Source organism: Osmerus mordax, chromosome 11 (genome assembly GCF_038355195.1).
Source record: "Osmerus mordax isolate fOsmMor3 chromosome 11, fOsmMor3.pri, whole genome shotgun sequence".
NCBI lineage: Eukaryota > Metazoa > Chordata > Actinopteri > Osmeriformes > Osmeridae > Osmerus > Osmerus mordax.
The window spans coordinates 16,543,364-16,564,500 of NC_090060.1; the positions used below are offsets into that span (position 1 = coordinate 16,543,364).

The window sequence follows — 21,137 nt, forward strand, 5'->3', positions numbered from 1 at the left end:
ATCCAAGATAAAAAAAAAGTCAGAGCGGATCAATAATTCATCTGGATCTTCTATGTAAAGCCCCGACACACACACACCACAATCACCACATCGTGACATGTCATAATCTTATCATCCTCCCAATCCTTTATCAGCCCAACACGCCTTCCCCCCCACCTTCTCCTCTCCCCCCCCACCCTCTCCTCTCCCTCCCCCACCCTCTCCTCTCGTTCTCCCTCCCCCTTTTCTTCACCTCCATTCTTTCTCTTCTCCCTCTGTTTGCCAGCAGTCATTCCCGGTGGGCAGTCAGGCAAACACAGCCAGCCAGCATCCACTGCATGACTCTGCATGAGAGAGAGGGAGAGAGAGAGAGGGGAAACCGAGCAGGACTTGCATTTATAGACTGCACCTGATGGCTGTTAAAGCTCTGTTTGCAGTTGCCATTTGTGTTTTTGGCAGGTCCGTTTCCTGGTTATCTTTATTGTCTTGAGGGTGTAAGGCAACGATTATGTTTAATGTGCTCTGTGTGTCGTTGTGATGGCTATGTCATGTTTTCAGCTCAACCATCTTTCTACATCGTAATTGTTTCTGTGTGGAGCAAAAAAAGATCTCTCATTGATTATCCATTGATCCTGAAACATCTGGGCTCGCCCTCACACTGCAACGGTAGCCTAGTCACTAGGAAGGACGGGTGAGTCAGGTGGCTGAGCGGTTAAAGAATCGGGCTAGTAATCAGAAGGTCGCTGGTTTGATTCCCGGCTGTGACAAAATGACGTTGTGTCCTTGGGCAAGGCACTTCACCCTACTTGCCTCTGGGAAAATGTCCCTGTACTTAAGTCGCTCTGGATAAGAGTGTCTGCTAAATGACTAAATGTAAATGTAATGTCAATGGATGAAAGAGATGGAAAGAGAGAGAGAGATGGAAGGGGGGGGAAGGGCAGGGAGAGGATAGAAAGCAACCTACCTGCACAATCTTGCATGCATACGAGGAAAGCACATACACACAGCCTAAAAAAGGGAGCATGAAGCGAGAGAGAGCAAAATATCTCCCCCCCCCCCCCCTCCCTCCCTCCACCCCTCCCCCTAGCTCATGCGCTCCTCCCCCTATCCAAACCGAAGAACAGAGTTCACATTAACACAGCTATACATCACAGCGACCCCAGACAGGGGAGAGAAAAGCAGAGTGCAGGGAAAGAGGGAGAGATTGTGAGCTGATAGCGGGACGGTTTTCAAAGAAAGTGAAAAAACGCGTAGTCGTGGCAGCGCGTAGTCGTGGCAGCGCGTAGAAAGCAGAAGCTAACACGAAACGGAACGTTTCCCCTAACACGGGACAAGGGAACGTTTTTGAAGAAAATGATACAATTATAAACAACTGAGAAATGGAAATAAAAACCTGTCTTGTCAGAGACAGACACAGATAAATAGATAAGAGAGCAGGAAGCAGACAGGACTGGTTTGCTCCAGGACTGACTGGCAGTTGAAATCCCATGGATGGGGGTTGAGGCCTGCTGTTATTCCCCCAGCACAGTGCTTGCAGCCTGGGGGAAGATGATCTCTCTGCCAGCCTGCCAGCTCTGGAACCTGTTAGTTCTGGAGTTGGTGTCACACGAGGGGATGGAGAGAGAAGAGGAAGCAGAGGCACGTGGAGGAGAGGAGGCTGAATTCACAAGGATGGAGGACAGAGAGGTGTTTGTATGGAGGAAGAGCGGTCATGAAAAGACAGATAAAAGCAGAAGCATTTGTTTTATAAGCGATACGATGCTCTATTAAGCAGAGACCAAGATTAGAAAATAGAGCTATCTGGGCCCATTGAGTGGGGACAAATAGTCTGTGACAGCATTTTGAATTTTTCTTTTAGATTATTTATTTACTCAATGTTACATTAACTAACATAAATAAACATTTTTATGAACAAAAGGCACACAGTTGCAAATATAAACAAGGAGAACGTCTGTACAGCTTTCTCTCATGCAAACGAGGATACTCCCCTAGAGAGCGCTTTGTCAAGTAGAGAGAATAGGGTGTTAGGGTTTGGTTTATGTTATCGGAAACATGGAGTCCCACTATACTGTCTACTGTTCAGTTCACCTTGTGGAAACTCAAACGGACAACGTCAAGGCAAAACGTCCGGTCCAATGGTACTGGCTCCCAGTGAAACCCGTCCACTGCTCAGCCACAAAATGGCCGCCAGTAAAGGTAAACGTCCATCACAGAATTGGCTCCCAGTGAAAACGCCTCATGTTCAGATCCAAAATGTCCACCGGTCAGGTGGTCATTCTCTCACACAACACTGGGCACTTTTTTTTTTTTTTTTTTTTTTTTTTTGAAGAGGCCACAAAATGGCTGCCGACTAAGCCACAAATTCAAACACACAGCTCACAGACAGGAGAGAGTACGAATGGGTGTGTTGGTAGGAAACAGTTGCCATAACTGTTACCATGGTCACTGTATCCTGAATAAGGAGGGGAATTGGTACATATCCATAACACAAACACTCTGTTACCAGGGTACGTGTATCCAGGGTGGAGGCCTTGGTTGTTTGTTAGCTGGTGCTGCTACGCTAGCCACTAGACGGCATCTTAACATGACAGAAGGATAACTCTGGGTTGTTTCTGTCAAGTCAGGTCTTCGCTGGTCTAGCCTTGTCCAGTCCAGTTTAGACTGGTTCCAACCAGTTGTCTGTTTCGAGTTGTGAGTTCAAATGGCCACAGTGCTGGGTACTTCTTCGTACTGGATGATGAAGTATGGGTAGCTCTGGTCGTCGTTGAAAATGACGTAGATCTGGGGGTCCACCCAGTTGTCCACACACGAGTCGTACAGGTCGCTGGAGGGGTCCCGGGGGCTGAGTGGGGGTGGCCGGCGCATGGAGGGGTTTCCCACAGTAAACCTGCAAGGGCAGGAAGAGAAAATAAAGGTCAGCTTTGGAGACAAACTATCAGGTTTTCTGTCTGGTTTTACAGGTTTTTATTGGCACATTTAACATGTTGTTTCAAACTTGCACATAAACGTCTACTATTTGCATCCCTAGCTGACAGTATACAGGTAACAGTCTCCATACTAAACAACAAGGCGGCTAAACGGCATGAATTTTACAATGTAACAGGATCACTTTCAACACCCTTCCAGTACTAGACTTAAGCCAAACCAAACACAACCACACACACACACCAGAGAGCTTGCGGCCCGACCCTGAAACGAACCTTCCAGTGAGGACCTTGGCCAGGAACATGCAGTGGACGCCTTTGGGCGAGCGCTTGGAGAAGTTGTGAGAGTACACGGCCTTGCGGGCGAAGTAGGAGCCCTGTCCGAACATGGTGGCGTGCTTTCCGCAGACACGCGGGTCGAAGTTGTGTTTGCAGATGCCTTCCACCACGTCCGAAGAGGTGCCGTGGAACAGGTGCCTCTCACTGAGCATCCTGTCCATCTCCGACAGGCGGCGAGACATGTATTCCTTCTTCCTGCGGAGGAGAGAGGGGTGGAGGAGGGTAGAGAAGAGGGGAGGAGGGGGTTAGACCAGGCTTGGGGGTGGGGAAAGACGTAGCTAAATCGACTGTATCTACTGAGGCAGCAGATGCACTCTTAGCCCTCAGTTGGGGTCAAGCCTGAAAGATTGGGGGGGGGGGGGGGGGGGGGGGCTTTTTCTTCTTCTCGTGTCTTGTTTTGTTTCTACCAAGTACCCCACTAATCTGGCTCTTTTCATTCAGACACACACATTCTCTTTCTCTCTCTCTCCCGCCCCCTCTCTTTCTCACACAAAGGGGCGCGCGCACACACACACACACACACACACACACACACACACACACACAGGGTGTTAGATCTGAGAAAATCAGGCGGTGGTGCGGGGAAGAGAACACTCCGGATAGACTGTGACCCTCCGGTGACCTCCCTGTGACCTGGGAGCTTGTGACCTGACACTGACTGTCACCCCTCTCTCTCTCTCTCTCTCTTTCTCTCTAACCTTTCAATGACTTTCTTTCTTTCCTAGTCTCTCACTCTTTTTAATCCTTTATTGTCAGGATACATTTAGAGTTTCACACAACTCACCCTAATCCTAATCACACACGCACACACACAGGGACTAACTATACATTCACACAAAGGTCAACCAAGGACAAACACTGATACACACAATCACTGCAAACAAGTGAAAACACAAACAATTAGCACATCTCTCAGACGTACACATGCCTTCCTCTGGGTGACTCATTGCCAAGCGAACAATCCCCCCCCCCCCGCCCCCCCTTCCCCCCCGTGACTCATCATCTTCTTGCTATCTGCCATTTTACTTTTACAAACAAGGAGGACCCGACTTCCTCCTCCTTCTCCCCCCGTGCTCGTGTCCTATACAAACACACGCACGCTCACACACAACCGACAGTGCTAAAACTCAGCAATTGTGAAGCGGCGCAATCCTGAGTAAATGATTGTCTTTCAGCGTCTACAACATAGCTCTAGAGCTAGTTGTTTCAGGTTTCTAGATTATTCCAAGACTCAAAACAAGACTCTACCCAAGCTAGCCTGGACCATTAGCGGCGTTCAATTCCCAAAATATGACAGCTCAAATTCCAAAGAGCCGGTGCTATTTCCGAAACGCATACTGCTCAAAGCGAATAACCATTTAACAACCATGTTAGCTAAGTACAACGCAGCACAACAGCTTAACAGACAGTTAAACACTGCTAGGAAGTGATACTGTGACGGGGTGATGTTCTTACCTCCTGTATTTCTCCCAGAGGAAGGAGTTCTGGACGCGGAGGATCTTGAGGATGCGGAACTTTGTCTCGGACACGGTTTTGTGGAAGAGGGTGTAAACAGTCCGGTAGCTCCGGTCGTCACGGGATACGGGCACCTGCAAGAAGTCCTGGCTGGTTGTCATGGGCAACCAGGTCTCCGGGAACACACTGGGAGGGGCGATGGAGGTGGGCGAGAGAGGGAGCGATACAGAGAGATCGACCGTGGAGGAGGAGGAGAGGCCGCCAAGAGTTCTGTAAGGAAGGACAGAAAACATCCGTGATGTTGCTGTGTAGAAGTTGTAAGCCTCCTGCGGAGATACCCTGGGTTTGTCTAGGCCAGGGGTGTTCAATCCTGGTCCTCGAGAGCCCCTGTCCTGCATGTTTTAGATGTTTCCTGCCCCAGCACACATGATTGGGAATGGAATGGGTTGTTATCAAGCTCTGTGGACCAGGATTGAACGCCATGTCTAGGATATTTTGTGCATCCGAAACAGCGGTGTTCAGAGCATGCTGCAGTTTCTGTTTGGTGAAAATGAAGGCCAGACACCCCGAACAGCAAATAAGAAGAAACACAGATCCAAAACACATCATCTGTCAGAAAACTGCCCCAGAGAAAAGTAATAGTCTGGCATTTGAGTCAATAACAGAGAATTCGTTATGTTATCACTCTTGTCTCTGTCCAAATGCTGTTAGACTTATCATCTGTGTGGGTGTGCATGCCTGTGTGTGTGTGTGTGTGCTGTCAGGATAGTGGCGTGATTGGTATGGTTCTCACAAGGCAGCGTGACAGTTTCTTGTCTCATCTTCTCTCTCTGTCTCCCTCTCTATCTCTTTCTCTCTCTCTCTCCCTTCTACCTCGCCTGGTGGAAATCTGGCCTTCCTATCGTCGTCTGGCTTCCCCACGTGTTTGAACAGATCACAGACGGCGTGTGGGAGAGAGGGTGAAATTAGAAGATGAACAGATAACGATGGGGAGAAATGGAAAAAGAGCAGAGAGAGGGAGAGAGAGAGAGAGACAGAGAGGGAGAGAGACAGAGAGGGAGACAGCAAGAGAGGGACAGAGAGAGAGAGAATACCGATCAAGCTAATGGCCTCCACCCAGTGTCTAGGACAGTGTGTTCAAACACAAACACACACTCACCCCTATGTGCTTGCTATTAGGACTTGTCTTCATATTAAAACAAGACACATGAGCCCAGAGAGAGAGGGAGAGAGACAGAGGGAAAGACACAGAGGGAGACAGAGAGACAGAGGGAGAGAAAGACAGGGACAGAGAGAGAGGGACAGAGGGAGAGAGAGAGGCACATAGGGAGAGAGAGAGGGAGAGAGACACATAGGGAGGGAGAGAGAGAGAGAGAGAGAACAAACAGTGGAAAGGTCCCGAGGACAAATCCATGGCTCACATTCCAACCTCCTCAGAGTCACGTTTACACTCCTCCATCACTCTGCTGCTCTCTCTCTCTGTCTGGAACTCATTTAGACCCCTCCCTCCATGACTGCCTCTCTCTCTCTCTTTTCCATCTGTTCTTTTTCTGTCACTAGCTCCAACCCCCTATCCACACCTCTTTCATTCCCTCTCACTGCCTTTTTATCCTCTCCCCTCTTTTCTCCCGTTCCATCTGTTAGTGTCAGGCTGTGTCAGAACAGCCTAGTCAGTAGGACATGAAGACAGACATACCAGCACCAGCACAGTGTTCCAGTTACCTAGCTGGCTGTACCAAAGTGCTACACTATGAACAACACACACACAGTACATGGAGGCCCAATGTCACTGTGTACAAAGTGCAAGTGTGACTATGAAAGAAGATACAGTACTTTCTATGAGGCAACGCTAGCTAGCAGGGGCTGGATGTACAGGACAACCCTGGTGTCTGGTACTATGGTGTTACTGCTAGGTGGTATAACCACTGTTGGCAGATACCACAGCTACGAGGCTTTACAATGAGATTATGGTGCTGGGAAACCCAAGGTTGCCGGTTCGATTCCCTGTATCGACATGCCCCCCAAAAGTTTGTACCTGTATGGTAAATTTTCCCTTGGTGTGTGTGTGTGTGTGTCTGTGTGTGCACACTCACTGGAGGTGTGGCGTGAGGACCACTGAGGAGAGAAACAGGGGCCGTTTTTTGATCTGGCGCCGGAAGCCGAAGACGGCATTCTGCTGGAATCCCTCGCGGATGTTCAGGATGTACTGGTTCTGGAGGGTGATGAAGCGGACCTCCTTCAGACCCCGAGTGCTGGCCTCCTCAATGAGACGAACCACCGGCTGGGGGGAGGGAGGGAGAGGTAGAAGGAGGGGGGGAGCAGAGAGTAAAAGAGTGAGAGAAAGAAAGAAAGAGAGCAAGAGGAAGAGAGTGGGGGGGTAGGGGTAAATGTCAGTGAAGCATGATGACACAATGTTCAACAAGATAATAATCAGTGAGAATTCAACACTCTCAAACACACACACACACAAGGGAAACCAACATGACTGGTAATAAATGTTCCTTTTTTTCCAGGAACAATTATGCAACAGCGTGTCAAATGCAGACTGCAAGAGCGTGTGTGTCTGTGTGTGTGTACGTGTGTGTGTGTATTAACGTCTGTAAGTGAGAGAAACACAACGTTTTCTGTGTGTTTCTGCGGAAGGAGACAGCAGAATGCCGGCTTAAACTGGACCCTGTGGCCTGAACAAAACCTCTCTCTGTGAGATACGGACGTGTGTGACACACACACTCACCTCAGAATACTCCCTCCAGCCAAAGTTGTCCCTGCAGTAGTACTTCCAGACGGTATAACAGCTGGGGGTCGGGTTGGTGTTCATGGGAGGGGCTGAGGGGCTGGAGGGTGTGGTCAGTCTTCTGACTCGGTCAAACTCCAGGTCACACACTCGCATGGCCCCAAAGTCCAGTGAAAAGACACGACCCCTGCAAGAAACAACACACACACAGTCAGTGTTACACAAGTCATTAAATATTGTTATTGTGTTGATGGTGTTTAGAAAGTAGATCACATCCCTCCCTTCTGTCTCTCACACATGCACAAGTCTGCTGGTCTAGGTCAATGCCTCATTATGATCACAGTGTGTGTGTGTGTGTGTGTGTGTGTGTGTGTGTGTGTGTGTGTGTGTGTGTGTGTGTGTGTGTGTGTGTGTGTGTGTGTGTGTGTGTGTGTGTGTGTGTGTGTGTGTGAACCCCTCCTGCCCCTGGCATGGTGTTTCTGGGTCAGACACACACACGCACATGTGGATGGTCTTTGCAGGCACGCATGCAGTCAACACACACACACACACACACACAGACTCACACACACACACTGTATATTAACATATTCACACTGTAAACTAACTCTGCATACCAGCACACATACTGTATACCAACATAAGCACACACTTTATCCCAACACACACGTATGTCAGTAAAGGGAATCAAAGATTAGTGTTAGAGCATAACCATACACTCTGACATGAAACACAAGTAATAATGCATGCACACGCACACACACACACACACACCCATACATCTTTCCAGAGTGGCTTAATGTGTTAATGGACTGATTGATTTTTAGTTTGGAGTCTAATTGGAAAGGGGATCAAAGGTCAGACGTCTGTTCAGGCTGAGACACGGAAGGAGAGTGGGTTAGGGTTAGAGAGAGTGTGTGTGTGTCATCTGTCTATCCAGGACACAGCTTATGTTATGAGAGAGAACTAGAGGAGGATTTACCGAATGTGTGTAGTCGGGGGAGGGGAACAACATGTCCAACAGAAAAGTGCATGTGATACTCCCAGAGTTAAACATAGATAGGGCTTTCTGTATGGTGAAACTGTCCAGTCATGGTTTCACCCAATACCTGGCAGAGTTACTGTAGCGTGCATGTCTGGTAAAAGCCTAGTCACTGCTTCCACAATTACACACGCAACACATACACAGGTCTTCTAGTGCACGCAAGACACACACACACACATTCATTATTAACACACAATTACAGTTACTGTTTCCTTTAACTCAGACTCTGGCGGTCAGGGGGAGGAAGTGAAACGAGGATGTGATTCAGCACACGTGCCCTGGAAAACACGAATGCTACAATCTCTGACCTCTGTCACTCCCTAATCTACCCCCCCCCCCCACCTTCCAGACACACACGTTACCACAGCGCAGGCGTTGTAAGGCCATTGAGTCATCGAGCTGACTGCACTCAGAGGCTGGGGGAATTAAACGGTAGATGAGGGAGGGGTGGAGGAGAGGCGGCGGAGAGGAGGAGGGATGGAGGAGAGGAGGAGGAGAGGTGGAGGGATGGAGGAGAGGAGGAGGAGAGGTGGAGGAGAGGAGGAGGAGGGGTGGAGGAGAGGAGGGATGGAGGAGAGGAGGAGGAGAGGTGGAGGGATGGAGGAGAGGAGGAGGGATGGAGGAGAGGTGGAGAGGAGGAGGAGATGCAGGGAAAGGTGGAGGAGAGGAGGAGGAGAGGTGAATGAGTAGTGAGACAGAGGGGACAGCCTGTAGACATGGGGGGGGGGGGGGGGGGTGTAACCGGGGACTTTGTCCTCTCTCTCTCTCTCTCTCTCTCTGTAGTTCATTGGCTTTGTTCTTGCCCCGTCTCTTCCTTCCCTTCTGTCTCTCCCTTGTTCTCGGAGCGTCTGATCTTTCATCTCGCACCACTCTGTCTTCCCCACCCTGTTCTGATCCCTGTGTTCTCCCCCTGTCTCCTCCCCGTTCTCCTCTCTCTCTCTAGGTGATCCCTGTGTTCTCCCCCTGTCTCCTCCTCGTTCTCCTCTCTCTCTCTAGGTGATCCCTGTGTTCTCCCCCTGTCTCCTCCTCGTTCTCCTCTCTCTCTCTCTCTCTAGGAACAGACCTGGCTGTGCCTGCCACCCAACATTAAGGAAGGAGAAAGGCCCACTGGGTTAGTGCAGGACTCTGTGTGTGTGTGGGGGGGTGGGGGGAGAAGAGGCTGGCTGACATATGACATACACAAGTGTTTGTGTGTGTGTGTGTGTGTGTGTGTAGCCTCTGTTGTATAAGCCTCTCAGTGTTCCCTGGCACTGAAACAGCTCTCTCACACACACACACACACAAACACCATTGTCGAGCAGGACTGTTTGTGAACTTTGTCACTTCTTGCCAGTGTGAGCCTCCCCCTATCACTCATGGGTTGCAGATGGCTGAACGTCCGTGTTCCAGACAGCCCCAAAAATCCCCTGATTGACCCTCCCTCCCTCTCTATCTTTCTCCCTCCCTCTCTTTCTCCCTCCCTCTCTTTCTCCCTCCCTCTCTTTCTCCTTCCCTCCCTCCGTTCCCTCAGCTAGCCGCCATCTAAAAATAAAATTCCATCGGTTCAATTAAGTGCACTGAGAGAATCTGAGGGCAGCCTATCAGACGCCAGACAGAGCTCAGAGACACGCCCCCTCTGGCACTGCCTATCCTCAAGTGCTTAAGCTTAATTTTACGGGCTTTACTCTTTTTTCCATACAAACTCACAAAAACACAACATCGATATAGATGGTATGGTTAGGAGTAGAGATGAGCGATTTGTTCATTTTAAAAGGAAAGGAATTGTGTGCAGTGAAATGAAGAAAGGCAGAGGGTGAGCAGGGCTGGGAGGGCTGGAGAACTGAGGGAGAGAGAAAGCGAGAGGAGTGCAGTCAAGTCAGAAGGTCAGGAAGCCCTTTGATGTCCTGCTGCCCCAATCAAAGAGCAATGCTGAGGTCGCCACGGCAACGAGGGCTACGCCTGCCTCGCGATGCTGACGCATATGTCAGGTCACAAACACACACACTCAGCGTACACACACACACACATCTGAGAGCAGGTCTCAGACACTAAGGGTTAGACCAGGAAGTTTTTAATTACACATCACACAAACAAGCAGAACAGTTGAAATAACAAGGTTGTAATAGGTTCACGCCTGGAGTGAGTTTTGTGGCGGGCGGGGGGGGGGGGCCTGAGATCATTAGCCTTTACACCCCTATTTGTGTCTGTGTCCACAGTCTAGAGTGAGAGAGATACCTCACTCTCATTTCATCTTCTCTCTCTCTCTCTGACTCTCTCTCTGCCTCCCACAGAGTTCCTGAGGACTTTTCTCACGGGTACACCCCAGCCCGCATGCCAGCATCAGTCACGCTGTCGTGAAAGTCACAGACCAAAGGGTTGTAAACACACACACACGCACACGCCAGTATATATCAGTCAACCAACCCTGTTAATGTTCAGGCTGGGGTTACACACACAATGTGGGTATTTTTCACTTCCACATAGGACTGCTAAATGAAAAAGTGCTTACTCTTCCTCTCCTGTCTTGTTTTGGTTCTGTTTCTGAGATGTAGAAAGCGGCTATGGTAACAAATAGAGCACACACACACCTACATACACACACACACGTACTGAAAGGACATTTCTAAGCTCCTCAAATTCCTTGAAACATGCCATTCTGTCTCTTTCGCTCTCATTTAATCAGAGCGATAACTCTGTGCCTCTTTCCTTACAGCAGAAGGGGAGAATAGATTGTGGTTATTATTCCAGGTATTGAGAAAGAGAGACGGGTGTGGACAAAGACATGGATGGACTGAGACAGAAGAAGACGAGAAACAGCTGAAGAGAGAGAGAGAGAGAGAGAGAGAGAGAGAGAGAGAGAGAGAGAGAGAGAGAGAGAGAGAGAGAGAGAGAGAGAGAGAGAGAGAGAGAGAGAGAGAGAGAGGCGCCGGAGGTGAAGGAGTGGGAGAGGATATTGCTTTGGTGCACGAACACACACACGCAATCACATCTACTGTTTCAGTTACAGAGGAGAGAGAGAGAGAGAGAGAGAGAGAGAGAGAGAGAGAGAGAGAGAGAGAGAGAGAGAGAGAGAGAGAGAGAGGGAGAGACAGACACAGAGAGAAGCAGGGTAGTATTGAAGTTGGGTAATGACAATGAAACATTTTATAAGCTGTCTGATATGTTATGATGACCTTTCTAACATGTGCACACGCACACCCAAAGAAGCACCGCTAATCAAATGTACATACGTTGTCCGACACGGTCTCTTTTTAAACACTCCTCACACGCAAGGTAACTCACACAAAGGCTTAGAAACACACACACACACTATCTGACAAGTTATCTCCTCTCCCACGCTAGGCCAAACACACATAGGCTGATTGAGATACAAGCACCAACTGAACCACACACACACTCTGTCACGCACACGGAAATATACACACTTACACACCTTGGTGTCAGGTTACGCTGCCCTTGGTGTTCAGTGACTCTTTATGTCAGTAAAGACACAACTAAACCTTGTATTGCCCGGCCAACACAAGCTCTCTGTCTCACACATACACACACAAACACACACTCTTTCTGTCTCTCTCTCACACCTTGTTTCTCATGTACTCGTGGACAATAGCCCAACTCACACATCTCTTTCCTAAACAAGTTATACCGATTAAGTACTAAGCAGTGTTTTACAGAAACCCTGTGTTCCTCACTTTGAAAGGACTAACCAATAGGTTTACTTGTTGTCTTTTAGGCTAGTATACCTATTGGATGAATCTATGCAATAAATACCCCACATAGCATCCACAACCAGGTCAACAAAATACACACAAAATAAGCAATAAGCACAGACACACAGGACATTCTACCTCACACACACACACAAACAAACAGGAGTAGCAGCCAAAGAACGCTGTTGCCATATCGACGGCATTGCCCCTTTAGTCATCTCATCTCTTTAGGTCCCTGACACTGCTATCAGCTGTGTTCGGTTACCACGGAGATACAGTATTGCCCAAGGTGGGCGCAGAAGACAGATGCAAACAACCACACACAACAACCACACACACACACCTCACAAGGAGAAGTTTGTTCACAAAGTGAGGTCTTTGCCATGTCTTCACTTTGGGTGTGTGTGTGTGTGTGTGGTTGTTTGCACTGTAAACATTTTCAGAACTAAAAGAGAATGCACCCGAAGGTTCCAGAGCGTGAGCACGTATTTGGAGTGGTGCTACAACCGTGCATGCGGAAGCAGAATGCTGACACGGCCCGGCCACCACGGCCCGGCCAGCTCTGAGTGGGCGTGAGGCATAGTCAAATCCATGCTCACAGGCTCTGGGTTTACAGAAGCAGGTGGATGACATCCTGTGTGTGTGGAGGAACACCTACATCAACAGACACACACACGCACACACACAACAGCCAACCTCTTTAACCAGTATTACCTCTAACGGATGAGCATGTCGTGAAATAACCCTGTCATTCTGTGTGTGTGTGTGTGTGTTCATGCTGTGTGCTGCTGGAGCAGGGCACTGAGGCCTGACAAGGGCCTTTTGTGTGACACGGTGGTTTATCTCTGTGTCTCTGGGAAGGCTTGCATGTAAGCAAGCGACTGAGCATGCCTGTGAAGTGGATTTGAGAGAGCGTTTGTGTGCCAGGCAATAGTATGAGAGAGAGAGAGAGAGAGAGAGAGAGAGAGAGAGAGAGAGAGAGAGAGAGAGAGAGAGAGAGAGAGAGAGAGAGAGAGAGAGAGAGAGAGAGAGAGAGAAAGTCAGACAGTGTGCGTCAGTGACAGCACCAGGCAAGCAGTGGGTCATGCGAGTTCAAAGCTTAGAATGGGACTGTATTTCCTGGTTTGAGCTAAGCCAGCCAATGAGAGGGCTGCATCTCTCATACTTAAAAATTAAAAGGAAGATCATCCAATTTGACAAGCCACGTGAGATAGAGGACTCAAAACTACTAATATGAGAATTATTATATTTATATATATATTATATACACACACAAACACACACACAATAGCACCTGAGACAAGACACACAGTTTGCATTCACACAACTGAGTTCAAAATTTATCAGATGTCTTTCTGCACGTAAAAAAAACACTTACGCCCATTTCTGCTTTCACACACAAGCGAAACAGGAGGCAGCAAGTCAAAGCACTTACCGAAATTTGAGCCTGATTTGCTCATTGTCTGGATTGCAATAGAGCCGCTCCAACTGCTCCTGCGAGTCATCCGCTACGCTCTGCCAGGTGTGGGAGTCGCTCCTCCGGACCTGCCAGTGGTAGGGCAGCACAGTGTGGTGGTGGGCGCAATCACTCCCATACACACACAAGCCCTGCAGGAACTCCACACAAATCGAGACCGCGTCGGCCTGGTGTGTGTGATACTGGAGCTGGGTTAGAAGCTCAAAGACAAGATCCAAGGAGGCCTCTTCGCTTTTATCCTGAAATATCACTCCTTTGTCGGACTGGGGAAGGGAAGGGGGGTCGCTGTCTTTGATGGAAAGGCAATTCGCCCCCCGCAAGGCTTCTGGGGCAAACAGGTCGCTCATCTTGTTGCCCCCATCGCATGGTGGGGGTAATTGAGGGGTGTCGCTGGTGGGGGGTGTTACTGCAACCGCCGTCACGTCGCGCGCCCGGGGGGGAAGCTTTAGTTGGAAACAGCGCTCGTTAGTGTCCATTGTGACTCTCTGGAGGTCGAGGGTTACCTTAGGCCTTTCCCCTCTCTCAGTCTCCTCTAGCTCGGCTGAGGCGTCTGCCATTTCCGTGTCCGTGGTACTAGTAATCAGCCCTGCCACACCGGCAACACCCGAATCTTTTAAACACACCTGGGAAATGTGCGTCTGTTTCACTACCGCTGCGGTGCACAGGTTGCCCGGCGTCCGTCCTGGTGCGTTCCGCAGGACAAAGACCCCATCCCCGGTAACGAGAGCGTCACTACTCAATAGCGACGTTAGAATGGGGTCCTCGAGCGCTCGGAGACATTTTGAGTCTACTTTTCTTTGTCCGTGTTTCTTTTTAAAATAAGGTTTCACTAAAGGTATTTTATCGGCAAGTCCAACTAGAGGTTGCTCCGTGAAACCCCGATCCCCCATATTTATGCTCATATCCAGTGCTAACCCGGCAGGTCCACTGTCTAGAACCTTGTTTTCGGTAGCGTCTGTCGTTTTCTGTAGGATATGCAAAGTTTTCTCCATGGCCACTGGAACACTCCTAAAACCCAACCGTCCTAAAAAAGAGAGAGAAAATGTTAGGTAACACCTAAACTTCTAAATAGCCTACGCCTTCCAGAAGTCTCTTAAGTCCATTTACTGTTTCCAATGAGACAGAAAACTTAGTCATCATGGTCTTGTCACAACACGGACGCTATATCAATTTAGCCTACACGACAGCCCTATGAATCATGAAAATGCGTCTTTCTTTTCTGGTATAGGAGTTAGTTCACCCAACCAGTGAAACGGAAAGCAAACTGTCTCGCCGTCATATCTCTCTTTTGCCCCTTCTCCCAAGGGGACCTTCGGAGTGGTGAAGCTAGCCTACTGGCTACAGCGAGTACAGAAACTCAATTTTGCATTCTTTATTCTATAATGTTGACGAACGTCACACTGCAATTGCAGTGCGTCTAGGAGATACAATCATAGTAGAACTGTAACAAACCGACCTCCCTCTTGAGAATATTTTGATCACCGGAGACTGATATACGGGGTCTACTGTCTACGTGCCCGTTACAAATCGCTGCTCGAGCAAGTTTGCACGTACAGTCTGAGTTAAAGCGATCCACACCGAAAGAGGGGGATTGCGGTGAAGCAACAAAGACGATGATGATCCACAGCATTTCCCGTTTTCGTGAGCACTAAAACAGCGTATCTACACAAAAATATGCTACAGTCGATTCTACGTAGAAATGTCGTGTAAGTTATTACACGATATCAATGGTGTGTTTCGTCTCCTAGTCGCCTAGTCTCAGTTTTCGTCGGGTGAATAGGCTAGCCATACTGGGTGCCGCAACACAGACAAGCTGGGTGATTTATGTAGGTTAGCGCTTCTACCCCCGAGCTATTCCAGCATACAAAACGATCGAACCACACTACGCACATTCCCTACCTGTTTAAAACCCGTTTTCCCCCTTCCGCGATAACGTCTACTTCGTGGAGAAATCCACACTCGATCATCCCCCGTTTACCCCGTTTAATTAATCCACGTTTTCAGAAACCGGCCCGGGATATGGGTAATACGTGACAAAGCGGCCGTTTGTCACTCGTTCTCCAGGCTCTACCGGGGCTCAGTTCCGCCAACTCCTGTGATGGAGAAAGGCAGTTCGCAGCTGTTGCGGGGAACGCGCTGTGCTCGCTTCTCTCAGCCACTCATGTTGCTCAAACCAGGCCAGGGGCGGGACTTGGCATCAACGGGGATAGAGAGAGAGATAGATAAAAAGAGAGAGAGAGAGACATGGAGGGGGCAGGGAGGGAAAAAAACGAAACTGGTGAGTCGTCAGGACGTTATGCCAGGAAGCTGTCCTACTGGAACTCTAAACACCCAGCAGCAGACTCATAAAGGTGTGTTAGGGAGAGCTGTGTGTTCTCAGTTGAGTCACCCGGAGTGCCTCTGTAGATACCAGAAGTTCAGCGGCAGAGCACTGGCTAACTGGCCGACGGGCTGTGTCGGTTTCAAGGTTGTTTGCACATTCAAACTGCAATTTCCAGTACGGCGAGAGGAAGGGGGATTAGGTTAGCACAAATACACCACGTTTGTGCTTACACATAGGCTAATACGCCTACGACTTTTTGTGCAATAATCACGTGATATTGTGCGCATATATCTAAAACTTTGGATGGGGATCAACATGGGATTGTCAACCCAGTGTTTATCCAATTAGCACAGCCTTCCAGACCGTGCGAATTTATTGTGTGTCTACATTGATAGACGGTAGAGTGTCGTATGCGGAGCGTTTTACGTCTTTGAGGACATACAGCGAATCAACGTTAATAACAAAGGTAGAGGTCATTGTTTCCTCTTATGCGTGCGACAGCTTTTCTCATGCAAACCTTGTTTACTCCCTCCTACACATGCACACGCCACGGCTTAACCCTTAGCACACTTCGGTCTGCAGTCCGTGGAACTGGCAGGGCAGACATGCGTGAGACGCAACACACACTAGTCAACGACACACACGCACGGGGTGGTGGGGTGGGGGGGGGGGGGGGTAGTGGAAGTGAAAGACAAAGATGAATGGCTATATACGTCCACAGATTGTAGAGGTCACACTCACCAGTGCGGTAGGTTTCCCAGGATAACAATTAGGTGTAGCCTATAACTCTTGCCCAGACATTGTCTGTGCGACATGCCGTCAACACCGTTAAGGAAAAAATAACCCCCCAAAATCCTGTCTAATTGTTTAAAGATAAGAAAATGACGTTGGCCTTAGTTAATAGTTAGCAGTTTATACACACACAGCCTATAACGTTTCCAGCATTCCTCTCAAACCAGCGTGCATCACGTTCTCTGTTCTTGTTTTGACATGTCTGAATTGGTCTAAAAGAAGATCCTGAACATTTCACTTGTCTATAAAGAGCAGAGCCATGAACCAATCATGCTTGTCCCGCATGACATTCCTATCACTAGCCTACTTAATTATCGGCAAGAATTTAGTTCAGATTTGTATTCTTATAGTCTACAGTTCTTGGCAACTGACGAGTCTTCAGCACAAATGAGACATTTATAAAATTCCAGAAACAGAACTGGTGGTTCAGATGAGAAGCCTCGTGCCAGTAGGCACTTGTGTTCTTATCGTTGTTATCAGATTTTTTGCGCACCACAAATGCGTGAAGAAGGCACGTGAACGCCATGCCCAGTTTCACCCAGAGACCTCCGTCAGAGACCTTTACAACCTGTTTGGACAATATATAACCCCGTAACGACCTCGGCAGGTGGATAACCTATCTTACTTGTGTACCGTGCCTTTTTGAATGGTTTCAGTTACATCCCACCACACCCGCTTGACGACCTTATGATCACTTTTCTTAAGCGGGATTTGACGATAGTAAATTAAGAGCCATGTTTTAATGAGTGTATGTCGGACAGCAAAGGCCCGCTGGTTGAAGTTCTTCGGGGGACAACTAGGTCCCCTTCATCTTTTAAGCTTGACAGCAAACATTCCTCAGATCCATTCAGGACGACCAAAACTCTGTGCAGATCACATGAGTTTGAGTGTCTCTTCCGCTCTCTCTGAGTCTCCCGTTCTGTTTGGTCTCTCTACTACTCTAGTACACACACACATAGTACACACACACATACTACACACACACAGAAGACCGTCCCCATCGGAAAACACGTACTTAATTCCTGCTTACAACTCATTACAGATACCCTGCTTTGGCAAACATGAGCATCTCAAAGAAGTAGTACAATTAATTAAGAGTGATGTTTCACCAATATGTTTATATGACATGACAACATATTAAAAAATAAAAGTTTATATTTGTATAATTTTTGTGTCACAATAAAATAACATTGTATATGGTGCATAAAGCCATCCTTCCAGTGTTTAATCCCTGTAACCTTTACTCACCAAGCCCTGATGGAGGTTACAGCCTATGCAGACGTTTGTAAGATGGCAAGGCTACCAGGAAGCAGTGTTGTGATGTCAACATATTTGCGGAGCATAGCATACTAGGTGTGTGTGTGTGTGTGTGTTTGAGAGAGAGAGATAGAGAGAGAGAGAGAGAGAGAGAATGTAGGTGAGAGGCCATTCTTGTGAGTCATGGCTGAGTTGGGGGATGGGGACATTACACAACTGAGGTGAGATGGGAGGGGTGGGAGGCAGGGAGGGGGATGGAAGGCAGGGAGGGGGGGGGGGGTTCAGGGAGGGGGGTGGAAGGCAGGGAGGGGGGGGGGTTCAGGGAGGGGGGTGGAAGGCAGGGAGGGGGGGGGGGTAAGAGTGGATGAGGGTATGAGGAGAGGGAAGGGGTTTAGGGTCACCAAGACAAAAGGCCATAGCTTAAGAGGGCAGGAAGTAGGGAACAATGACCTGTACTTGAGCAGGATCCTGCTCACACACACACACACACAGAGGTTGCATTCAGAAGTTGATCAAAGGCAGACTAATTTCTTCTCTGGGGCCACCCGGATTGGTAGCATAAGAGAGAGCGTGTGTGTGTCCAAGCTTTTCAAAAGTGCCGCCACAGGAACCTGTTGAGTGTGCGCCATTTCAGGTTACCAGGGTCGTTGTTGTTTAGTGAAACATCTTTCTTTTGCAGTGTCTGCACAGTTGTTGCTCCATTTGTTTGTGTTTCTCTGTGAGGTCTGAATAAAGGTGACACCCCCAGAGAGGCCTCCACATCTCCCTGAAAAGAGAGAAATGACCTGGAAGAGGGGAGGAGAGAAGGGCGAGGGAGTATGACAGACAAAGGGAGAAAGAACGAGAGAGAGAGAGACAGACAGAGCAGGAGGACATGCGCCAACACGCAGCTAGGCGGCCAGGGGAGGAGGAGAAGGAGGAGGAGGGAGCAGGAATTTTAATGACCCCACAGAAACCAGCAGAGCAGGTCCACGGGACAGCAGCAGAATGCCAAAGATATCTATCTATCTCTCTCTTTCTTTTCTCTCTCTCTCTCTCTTTCTTTCTCTCTCTCTCTCTCTCTCTCTCTCTCTCTCTCTCTCTCTCTCTCTCTCTCTCTCTCTCTCTCTATCTCTCGCGCGCTCTCTCTCTCTCTCTCTCCCAACTACACAAGAGCTTAGACAGAGGGATTCACCTTCCTTACCCTTCTCCTTGTGTCTATCTCTCTGTCTCCCCCCCCCCACTCCCTCCCTGCTTACACCAACCTAAAGATGGATTCACCTTCATCTGACAAATAGCCTAGTGAATTCTGGGGAAAATCCAGGAGCCTGTATTGTTGTAGGTGTGGTTGTGTTTGTTTAAGTGGACTCTATTCATAATCTGAAGGTACCTAAGATCTTTGCAACAGTGTGCTGCAAGCAAATAGAAACTTAAGGAAAGTCTCGATCACTGGAGAGATGAGACCACTAGAGATACTTTGCCTTAACCCTTGTTACCTTCGGGTCATTGTGACCCTTCAGTCATTGTGACCCACCGTCGTGTTGCGACAACTTTACCTCATACAAAAAGAAAGTGAAGCATTTTATTTTAACCATCGGGCTGTCTCAGACCCCCCACAGTGCGAAGGTTAAAATAAATTGCTTCACTTTGTTTTTGTATTGGGTAAAGTTGTCACAGCACAACGATGGGTCGTTGTGAACCTTTAGGTCATTGTGACCCAAAGGCAGCACAAGGGTTAAATAGTAATACAGTAATACATTGTTTGTGTATGACAAGGTCAATGTAACCTAGTGTACGTCTACTCTCATTTCATTTTGACACAATGTTTAGTTACCTGTCACAACATTATCTGAATTTAGAGAACACCCAACACTACCTTCCTCTGTTTATCTTTGGAGATACCAGACTGGGTGTCCTGGCGACCCCTAAAGAGCGTGTGTGAGACAGCTTTCCTTTCTGCTCTAATCTTAATGGGTGACGGGGAGGTAGAGAAGGGGGAGTGCTTTCCTTTCTCTATCAACCTGTCATGTGACCCTGCTGTCCTGCCACTCACTTCGAACTTTGGAATGTCCTTCTCTTCAAAACACACACACACTCACACACACACACTCACACACTCAGCTGACCAAGAGACAGCTTGGTGTCTCATGATTTATCTGGGGGCAGTGAAAGATTATGCTGGTTTTGTTGTGAGTGTTTCTGCTCATCAGCTTCTCGTCCATTCGGAGCCTAGTGCGATACACAGACACAGTGCATGCTTATTATGGGCTGTCACTGTGACTACAGAGAAGGTGGGTGGGTGGGGGGAGGATCATCGTTACCTTCTAGGTCATGGTAGCCTTAGCGGTAAGGAAACGGGAAATTAAAGGCAACTTTCTTTTCTCCCAACACCTTCCATCGCGCACTCGTCCATAGCCCTCCCCCTCTCCCCTCTGACACACATTTCAACAGAGCTGCAGAGAGTTTCTAATGAAAGGAAAGTAAGGAAAACAACGGACAGAAATAATGAGAGAGGGAGAAAGAGAGATAGAAAAGAAGACAGATAGAGAAGTTTACATAACCACAGGTACATTTAAGGAGTGGGGGAGTGAAAGAGAGGGAGGGATGGACAGACAAGGAAAGAATGACAACAGGCCATGTTTTCAGAACAGGAAAGTTGGTGGGAAAAGGACCCAGAAGAGGAGCACACACACAAACACACACATACATACACACACACACACATGCACTCACACACACACACACACACACACACACACACACACACACACACACACAGAGACACTACTGTTGACAGCAAACAGTTTGTTGCCAGGACCGAAACCACTTCAAATGTTCTCTCTCTCACACAAACACACGCACGCACACACACACACACACACACACACAAGCACACACACATGCACTCACTCTGTGATAATGTTTATGAGTGTTGTACTGAGTGCAGTACATAATGTGTTTGTGTCTGTTGCGAGGACACCTCAGCTGTTATGTAACAGACAGGTAATAAACATGGCTGACAGGAGGATGAGAGGAACAGGGGTTGAAACAGACCACGGTCCTGATTGGTTAGAAACATCAACTTTGACCTCTAACGTACGCAGTGTTCCGCTGTTATCAAAAGTGCTAGCAGGGGAAAACAGC

At 48.4% G+C, this 21,137-nt stretch overlaps 1 protein-coding gene across 1 annotated transcript; it reads right to left on the reverse strand.

Moving 5' to 3' along the window:
* Positions 1-1,824: 1,824 nt before the first annotated feature.
* On the reverse strand, positions 1,825-15,781 carry tiparp (TCDD-inducible poly(ADP-ribose) polymerase). The gene is made up of 7 exons (XM_067246956.1): positions 15,542-15,781; positions 13,601-14,666; positions 7,432-7,618; positions 6,791-6,978; positions 4,698-4,967; positions 3,180-3,437; positions 1,825-2,866 (listed from the first exon to the last, which is right to left on the reverse strand). The coding sequence occupies exons 2-7, from the start codon at positions 14,632-14,634 to the stop codon at positions 2,677-2,679; spliced, it is 2,127 nt and encodes a 708-aa protein (XP_067103057.1). The 5' UTR covers positions 14,635-14,666; positions 15,542-15,781; the 3' UTR covers positions 1,825-2,676.
* Between the last annotated feature and the right edge of the window lie 5,356 nt (positions 15,782-21,137).